Source organism: Tigriopus californicus, chromosome 9 (genome assembly GCF_007210705.1).
Source record: "Tigriopus californicus strain San Diego chromosome 9, Tcal_SD_v2.1, whole genome shotgun sequence".
NCBI lineage: Eukaryota > Metazoa > Arthropoda > Copepoda > Harpacticoida > Harpacticidae > Tigriopus > Tigriopus californicus.
Window position 1 is genome coordinate 9,613,980 of NC_081448.1, and position 9,307 is coordinate 9,623,286.

A 9,307-nucleotide genomic window follows, 5' to 3' on the forward strand; every position below is an offset into this window, starting at 1 on the left:
CCTTTGCGGAACTTTAGCTTGAAAGCCCTTCGGTCGCTCGCTCCTTTGATTTACTCGCTCAAGGAAGTTTTTGATTCGTCACACCAGTTTTGTTCAAGTGCAACCAAACCAAACAGTAATCTATCCAGCCCGATCCCAAGATTCTTTGTTGAATGAGCAGCAAGCGTTCTCGTAATCCTGGACGACCCTCACGTAACTTCTCCGGTAACGTTGTTGATGCACGCATCCTTTGTGACCAAAACCAAAATCTACGAGGGCCAACAACAGGAATGATGACGGTGACGGTGCTCTCACCTTGGATACCCATAACAGCCCACCTGGTGCGACCAAACGGGGCCCATAAATTTGGCCAGAGCATTTTGAAGATGAATCCTTGGACCGCTCAATCTTCAGTCAGTCTTGCTTGAACTTCTCAAGAGTCAAGAGAGGACTGAGAGATCAAAGCAATCACATCGTTTATCCTCAAAATGATCTTTTTTAAGACGTCTTTGTCTCTACTCTTTGTGGCATTTGCCATCACATCAGCTCAAAGACGTAAGTAAAAATAAAGAACACGTTTCCCATCTAACCGACTGTTTAAGCCGATGATGTGATAGATGCATTTATTAATGGTGTTAATGATTTTACTTCGACCAGGTAACAACAATGGAGGATTACGAAAAACTGTGATCAAGAGCGCCAGATGCGAGGATGTTGAGAAGATCGAAGCTGGTGATACTGTGTCCGTATTCTACACGGGTAAACTTTTGGCCGATGGCACTGTCTTCGATTCCAATGAAGGCAAATCTCCACTAGAATTCGAGGTCGGTGTGGGCAAAGTGATCCCCGGTTGGGATCAAGGACTTTTGGGCAGTTGTCCTGGTGAAACATTCAGGCTGGTTATTCCCTCCGATTTGGCTTATGGAGAGCAAGGTTGGTTGGTGGGTGTTCACTAAATCTGCCGGATCCTTTGTTTACTATTATATCTATGGATTCGATTAGGTGCGGGTGGTGGAGTGATTCCCCCCAATGCTGAGTTGGACTTCACAGTCACCGTTGAAGGTTTGAAGAAGGAGCTCAAGATCGAGGTTCTGAAGAAAGTGGATTGTGACAGCGAAAAGAGGACTCGCGAGAAGGACAAGATCAGCGTCCATTACAATGCCACCTTGGCTAACGGTAAGGATCAAAGTCAAAGTCAAGGTCATCGTTGTGCATACTCGTACAATGTGCTTTTATTTACAATCTTTTTCAGGTCAAAAAGCGTTTTCCTCCTATGATTCCAACACGCCCTTGGAAATGACCATTGGCAAGGCTGGCATTAAAGGCTGGGATGAAGGTACCAAGGGTGCTTGTGTTGGAGAGGTTCGACGAGTTGTTGTCCCGCCCAGTTTAGCATACGGAGAGAAAGGCATCGAAGGCGTGATTCCACCCAATGCCACGCTCATTTTGGAGATGGAATTCCTCAAGATCGAAGATCGTGTCTTGTCTTTCTTGGACCGAATCAGCTCCGGAAATTTCGGTCGAGGGAAATGAGCACATCGAAAAGCGCAATAGTGACGAGTGTTGCTTTAGTCCCAGCACCAGATTGTTAGTTCAAAGTTATTGAGCGGAAGAAATAAAACATCCGATATAATGAGGTCGAATTGATCATGAGAAGATAACTAATCATTGGATGAGAAGATATTTGAGACCATTCAGATCTACCAAGGGTTCTACTACAACACGAACGGGGACTAATTCTTGTTCGCTCCGTTATTGGAAGCTGCTTTTTTTCGAGCGTTTCGTTCCAGGAGGCGGAAGGATCTTGCCCTCGGAAACTTTTCGCTTGCTCTTCTTGTCTTCCTGAAGGCTTTCTGAGGCCGAGGGTCGATCCCCACCAAAAGTGTACGTAGATGGGCTAAACACTCGAGTTTCCACCGCTTGTGAGGAATGATAGTTCTCCATGTGAAATTTGGCAGCGTTCCAAATCTTCTCCTCTTTCAATAAGCTGGTGACGGCCAAAATGTCTGGTGACATGTAACGATCCTTATCCAATGGACTGACCACGGATCGAACCACTTTGTAGACTTCCTCCAAGGGGAAAGTGGTCTTGAGTGGCCTTAAAAACTCGATGGCTTGGCAAGCAGCCAGTAATTCAATTGCGATGACCTTGAAAGGAATCAAACACTCGTCAGTTAGGGTCGGTGCCGAGAAAAGACCACAGGCCTCACCTTCTCCACATTTCTCACCACTTGCAAGGCTTTACGTGCGGCAAAACCGCCCATGGACACGTGGTCTTCAGTTCCTGCACTAGTCGAAAGTGAATCCACACTAGCTGGATGGCACAAGGTCTTGTTTTCCGACACTGTAAAAACGTTTATGGTCAAAATGCCATGTCAAATGTTCATTAGTGAAGTAGATAAACTGGGTGTTCGTTACCGAGAGCCGCAGATGTCACATGAGAAATCATGAATCCTGAATTTAGTCCGCCTTCTTTAATCAAAAATGCTGGCAACTCGCTGTAAGCTGAAATCGCAAGACAGTAAGAGAAGAAATCGTAGATCAGGTTTGCAGCAAAGTAGGGACAAAATAAAATATCTTGCCTGGGTTAACCAATCGTTCGATTCTTCTCTCACTCATGGAGGCCAATTCATGAATCCCGATGGCTAAATAGTCCAAAGCCTTAGCAGGATACTCCCCATGGAAATTTCCGGCGGAGACGGTTTCTTTTCTTTCGGCAAAGACAATCTGAAAAGAGGTTACGTTAAAGTCATGGGTCATTAGCTATCCTCGGTTTAGTTCCTGGTAGCATCAAGCATTGGCTTTTCCAGGGGCAATGAATGGATATATGGTCATGGGAAAGTAGAAAGCTTGAAAGGTCTTCTCACCGGGTTATCAGTGCCACTATTCATTTCAGTGGTGATGATCCCTCGAACAAACTCGATGGTATCGTGTACAATTCCATGAACTTGTGGACAACATCGCAATGTGTAGGCATCTTGAACTCGGTTACAGAACCGATGGCTTTCTGAAAAGATCCAAGGTTGCGAAGTTTTCAGCTTCGACAGTTCCGTGTGATAATTCTCATAATTTCCGGAAATTCCGTTCTCCGTGTCTCTGAGTGAAGTTACTGACGGGCAATCTCTGAAGGGTACGTTTCCGAGTGAAGAAGCGACCTCAATCTTCTCGCCACCAAGGCCTGACCTTTATGAGGTCTAATATTTTGAACATCTACAAATAGAAACGGGTAAAGCTAAAAGAAACGAGTCGAAAGGTCGAGATAGGGGCTTGATTTGTGGTACCGCTGTCAAATGCTCTGGAAGTGCCCTTGAGAACCTCCAAACTCAAAGCCGCCACCACATCGCCTTGTCGAGCGATAATGCCCGCCCGTTCCACGGCTTCAGCCCCAATGGAGGTAATCAATTGAGTGCCATTGATCAAGGCGAGACCCTCCTTGGCGCTGAGGGTGATCGGTGTGAGGTTGTGGCTTTCAAGGACGTATTTGGCTTCACCCCAACCAGTGGCTGGACTCCACATGCGGCCTTCACCCATCATACCCAATGCCAAATGAGCCAAAGGTGCCAAATCTCCACTGGCTCCCACACTCCCTTGTTCGGGGACCCAAGAGAGACATGACGCTGAAAAGGGTTCACAAGCAAATTTTGAATGGAACATTACACCACGATGTTGGAAGGCAGATGAATGAATGAAGGGTCCCCACGTGGGATTGGAGATGTTTACCATTGAATGCGTCAATGAGCTGCTTGAGAGTGCCAAGTCGTATGCCAGAATAGCCTTTGGCCAAAACATTGATCCTCAAGGCCAACAACATGCGCGTGTTTTGCGGCGTCAGAGCCTTTCCAACTCCGGCCGCGTGAGAGCGAATCAAATTCTCTTGGAGTTCCCTGAAATGTTCCAAGATGATGGATAAAGGAGTTGCTATCTGATTTTTTACATATGCCACTTGATACGAGTTGGATCATTTGGTGTCGCCGTTTGATGGTTTCTTTCCAGATCTTGAGAAAATGGGGCCTGTCCATAAGAACCATCATACGAAATGACATACGGTGGAAATACGGCTTCAGAGAACAAAGGGTAAGTAAGGTCGAAGAGTTATTACTTCAGCTTTAGTGGATCTATGACAGTACGAGCGAATTTCCCAAATCCAGTCGTGATACCGTAAACGACCCTGTTTTCGCGAACGATCTCGTCCACCATTTGTCTGGCTTTGTCCACTTGATCCTCGGCCTCTTTTGTGAGCTGAAAAGACAGGACGAGTGCGTATGAGTGCGTATGGGTCTATGGGTGAGTGCGTGCGTGCGTGCACTTCGGGTTGGCTTTGTAATAGATCCTGGTACAATATTTGGCCTGGAATCCGTAACTGTAGTGAGATCTGTGTGTCATTTGACCTCGCCGAGTCATGAGAGAAATACAAACGACTTCTTTACGGACTCAGGCCAGGCATTTGGGGTCTCCCAATTCAAGCCTTCGTCTAGCGTCGTATCCTCTGGCCAAGGAACGACCGCTCTGATGTGATGCTACTACAACTGCTACTGCTATTACTACTGCTGCATTACAACACTACATTAAAACGCCAGTTTGCGAGTCGTTATTGCTAACCAACTTTCCCCAACTGGCTGTTGTGTACCCTTTACATGGCAGGAAGGGACAGAAGTTTAGGGCACACAATTCAAAACAACAACCATTTGCATATTGCAAGTCTCCCCCACGTGGCATACACGCTCTGTTTGGAACAGGCCTCTGTTTGTCGAGTGGAATGAGGCAGTGGGATGAGCTCAGTCCTTCCAAGTTGCCTAGCTGCCTTTGACAAGCTTCTCAAGAAAAAAAGGCCCAACAAGAGGCAGTCGACTTTTCCCATTTACTTCCATTTCCACGTCATAAAGGCCAAAAGAGGAGAATTTATCAAAAGTTTTTCCTCGGACCCGAGAGGTCTTGGGAAGAAACAGCTTTGAAAAGGAGGCCATGACAAAATGTTCTTTATCCATGGCTCCAACATCATTTTAGCGAAGGCTGTGCAACTTAAGCTGACATGAACATGAGATGTTCATCACCAAGTTTTGACAGTCCAAGCAGGTTTTGTAAGTTTGAACTTCAGGTTTTGAATGTGTGAATAGTACTTACCTTGATTTTGAAACGACCTTTGCCTAATTGAAGGAGGTCATCCGTGGAAAGTGAATTTCCATCCAAAAAGAGGTATTCATCGGGCAGCTGGAACTTCCCACCCGGACTAGGAAAAAGAAATGGGCACACTTGAAAGATACCTCCTACAGGGTTGTTGAAAAGCTATTATCATCATCTAGTCACATCTGCTCTGGAACGTATTTGATCTCGGCTCGACTCAATTGCGGATTTGGACGGTCACTTTCCAACACTGAAAAAGGAAAGGAATCAATGAAACCGAACACGAACTACCAGGATCCCCAGGGAGTTTCCCTCTTTTCCCCTTTCATTCTCACCAATCGAGACAAAGTCATTGTCGTCCAAGACATCAGATATCTTGTCCGTGGGATCCAAGATGGCTCCGCCAACCGTTTTCCTGATATCATGGAGCACTTCCTCCTTATTGGGCACATACGAAGGTGGCTTGAGTTTCAAAAAACGCTTCAAGGCCTCGTCACCCAACCACCGGATAGTTTTGTCCCCTGAGGTAAGATATACTTTATGTAGTCTTTAAAGGCTGAACAACCTATCTGGCCACAGGCTTTGAGTCTGTGAGCTCTTCCATCTTTGTGACCAAAAATAAAATCTCGGGTTGTTGGTTTTAGCTCAAAGCGGTGAATGAATACAGAGGAGCACTTGGAAAATGTACAAGACTCTCCGTCTCATTTACATCAAGATGACTGGCCTCTGTGATGAAAATGTGCCAAAGAAAGAGATTTGCGACGGACAAGTTATGCGTCTTGGGTGAATCAAGGGTGCCATAAAAGGATCGTTCCATATTAAGACAAGGAAACAAGGAACACGTCGGTGTTTCAGCTCACCATCTTTGCAAGGAACTTGGAACCAATCCCCTCGAACTCGGCAGCTCACTTTCATCGTGATATTGGAGGTTTGATCCGTCTAGCTTGGCGTCGCTTTTGAAACTGATGATCCAGCCCAGATCAGAAAATGGAAGTTGAGGGTATGGCCTTATAACTGATGATTGTTATGCTGGCTGGGAAAAAATGAGCCTACGTGATTGAATCTCGCTTGGTCTTACTTTGCCGTCGTGCAAAACCAGATTCTAACTCATGATATCGATGATGACAATTGCTTGCCCACCAATGTGTCATTTTTCTTCAAATTCCGATCCTCCTCGACAATATGAGGAATAGAACATGTAAGTCAAGATATAGGAGACAAAGTACGGTTGTTGGAAAGAAAAAAAAAACCAACCGTGTTATCGTCATTTCTATAAAAGGTTTAAGGGTCAACTTTGTTGAAATTGGTCAGAATAATGTTAGATTACCGGGACGGTAGAGGTATGAATAAATGGCAATTCAAAATGGGTGAATAGAGTCCAACAAATAGGGAGACCAAAATATGTTTTGTGAATGCGCTCAATTTGATGCGAAATAGCAAAAGGGGATTGGCATCAACGAATGTGATAACTGATAAGGATCAGCCGTTGGAATCTGCAAAGCTTGAATGTACGTACGTACTATGTCTCAATGGGTAAGATTCAAGAATCACGGGCCATTGTTTGTGCCGCACGAATATTTTGAGATGGAGGAATGTTAAAGACAATTCAACAAGATCAGATGTACATTCCTGAACAGGTCAAAAAACCAACATCTACCTTTGCCAGACAATGTAGGTCGAAATGTACCTTGAAGGCTTTGACTTCTAAAAAAAAGGCTGCAGCTAATGTAGTTTTCTTAATAACTCTTGAACATGGCTTATTCATTTTGGGCTCGTTTTGAATAGAATCAAGAGTTGATTGACTCATTAATCATGTTTTCGAGACTTTTTAAGCTCGGCTTTTTTCTACTCCGCATTGTCTGATCTCAAGCATCCTCAAGCGCCAAAGATAAATGACCATTACGTGAATACTGAATACGTATTGCTGTTGCAATCATGTTGCCTTGTTCAAACATACCTAACCTGTAGCGTAACTTGATTGGAAATAAAACAAAAACCAAAACAACAATGATCTTCCACATTTCAGTTAAAATCAAAGAGAGTGACTGGTCCTCAGTGTTGCAGCCGAAAAAAAATGGTTGCGAAAATCAAGGCCAACCTCACGTTATTTTTCTTCCACTGGGTAAACATATACTCGTACATATTGTTTGTGAGATGTCTTGATAGAAATGGCTGTTGATCTTAGGCATTTCTGAGAGTGAGGATATGTTTCTTGATCTTGAATTGATTGACCATAATTTTAAAGGCAGATCACTTATCAACGTACAGCAGTTGTTTTTTCTCATTTTAAATCTCCTTTTATAAGTGGGTTCTTTTATTTTCTTTTTATATACATTCCTTGTTTTCATGTACGTAGAATCCTAAGATTCAATTCAATTTCTGAGACCAACATTGTTTATTGTTCTGGACGACTCTAGCATTCCTTGAGGTGCATAAAGAGTATTGTCAAAGAAACATAAAACAACATGTGAGATAAGATCTTTAGCTACTAACAAATGAAAAATTGCTTCTGACATCTAAACTATAAATGTGGCAAATATTATAAATGATCTGACTGTTCGCCTTTTCCAACCTTTCTCTTTTGTCAAATCTAACTTCAAAGTCTTCTACAGTGGAATCAATTTACAGTAGTGTACCCCGAGAGAAAATTTGATGCGGGATCAATGGTCGCAAGATCAAACGTCGTAGATGACATGTATTACGACGGACAAGTGTATCAGAGGGCAATGGTAGCAGGAGACAATCGTCGCGTGGTCAAATGATGCAACAACCCCTTTCATTTTGAATGAAATGAAAGGTTCAGGAGATACAAAAACTCTCTTTCGAGGTCTTTTCTCTAAAATCTGCGATTTAATATGCATAACTGTACAAAGTAGTTCTTTGACTCGAAATGCCTTCCCTTTTTAAGTATATTTGTATTATTAATTAGTTCCTCAATTTGTGCTGAATAGTTCTAGTCAAGGGGCCGGGGCTTTATCGGCCCAAGTAGACGTTTTCATGTGAAATATGTAGCCTGATGAAAAGTACGGACAAAGGCAATTCTCGATCTTCATTTGGCGGTACAATAGTATTTAAGGTAAAAAGTTGTTTTGCTGAGGAATCTTTTTGTCATTTGAATCACATTGCATGGCACAGTATTATAAGTGCATTTTGTATTTCATAACTTTGGTTCTCTGACCATTTTCAATCAAAAGATAAACGCCCTGAAATGTGGCCCTTTTGAATGTGTATAGATTAAGTTGTTTGTGAATAGTTAGTAATCTTTAAACAGATAATTGAGGCAAACATTCTTCAAATTTTTGCAGTATTGACTCGTTTTAATAGCAAACAGTGTTCCAAGTTTACTTTAACAATGCAACAGGGTTGCCTGGTTGAAGCCTCTGGATCATTTTCATTCGGAAATTTTGCCACTGCCAGTCACAATTTGGACGGTTTTGATCAAATTTCCACCACGACTTTTTTTGTCATCGAAANCATTGCATGGCACAGTATTACAAGTGCATTTTGTATTTCATAACTTTGGTTCTCTGACCATTTTCAATCAAAAGATAAACGCCCTGAAATGTGACCCTTTTGAATGTGTGTAGATTAAGTCGTTTGTGAATAGTTAGTAATCTTTAAACAGACAATTGAGGCAAACATTCTTCAACTTTTTGCATAGTCTTGACTCGTTTTAATAGCAAACTGTGTTCCAAGTTTACTTTAACAATGCAACAGGGTTGCCTGGTTGAAACCTCTGGATCATTTTCATTCGGAAATTTTGCCACTGCCAGTCACAATTTGGACGGTTTTGATCAAATTTCCACCACGACTTTTTTTGTCATCGAAAATGATTTTTCTACGACGAAGCTATATTTAGAAATCTGTTCTGCATGAGCTCTTAGCTTTGAGCCCACAAACCACAAAATAGCAATATTGTATCTGCGGATTGGGACCTGAACATTTACTTGAGAAAGTTCGGGAGGAGAGGCGAACAGAGGACCACTCTATGTACGAGAAATTGCTCATCCAATGCTCCACATTTTCTTTTTTCATTTTTAGTTTTTTCAAAATTGTTAAAATGGTCTCTTTTAAATTAAAAAAACGGACAAGAGCACGGATTACAATGAGTATGGTGATACGGTTACCTACAGTGATTTTTTTAGCGACTCTATATGAAGGTCTCAACCCAAAAGAGCTTGACTATGACACGTTAGTTGGCTATTAT

The 9,307-nt window shown here is 42.8% G+C and overlaps 2 protein-coding genes across 2 annotated transcripts; one reads left to right on the forward strand and one right to left on the reverse strand.

Annotated features, from left to right (window-relative positions):
- Window positions 1–367: 367 nt before the first annotated feature.
- LOC131886284 (peptidyl-prolyl cis-trans isomerase FKBP10-like) lies at window positions 368–1,616 on the forward strand (the record flags this gene model as incomplete). The annotated part of the gene is given in 4 exon segments (XM_059234570.1): window positions 368–534; window positions 637–912; window positions 982–1,155; window positions 1,232–1,616. Coding segments are annotated over 4 exon segments (798 nt in total). The 3' UTR covers window positions 1,513–1,616.
- Window positions 1,593–6,119, reverse strand: LOC131886282 (histidine ammonia-lyase-like). The gene is made up of 13 exons (XM_059234568.1): window positions 5,961–6,119; window positions 5,436–5,621; window positions 5,284–5,350; window positions 5,101–5,206; window positions 4,079–4,218; window positions 3,700–3,863; window positions 3,261–3,596; window positions 3,094–3,189; window positions 2,847–2,986; window positions 2,562–2,706; window positions 2,398–2,484; window positions 2,190–2,323; window positions 1,593–2,127 (listed from the first exon to the last, which is right to left on the reverse strand). The coding sequence occupies exons 1-13, from the start codon at window positions 6,013–6,015 to the stop codon at window positions 1,732–1,734; spliced, it is 2,052 nt and encodes a 683-aa protein (XP_059090551.1). The 5' UTR covers window positions 6,016–6,119; the 3' UTR covers window positions 1,593–1,731.
- Window positions 6,120–9,307: the final 3,188 nt, after the last annotated feature.

Bases quoted from the DNA above. Each gene is read 5' to 3' on its own strand.
- LOC131886282 (XM_059234568.1), bottom strand. From the start codon at position 6,015: ATGAAAGTGAGCTGCCGAGTTCGAGGGGATTGGTTCCAAGTTCCTTGC. The intron at 5,207-5,283 runs GTGACTAGATGA...TCTTTTTCCTAG, and splicing joins AAATACGTTCCAGAGCAGAT to TCCGGGTGGGAAGTTCCAGC. The intron at 4,219-5,100 runs GTAAGTACTATT...CTGTCTTTTCAG, and splicing joins AAGGTCGTTTCAAAATCAAG to CTCACAAAAGAGGCCGAGGA.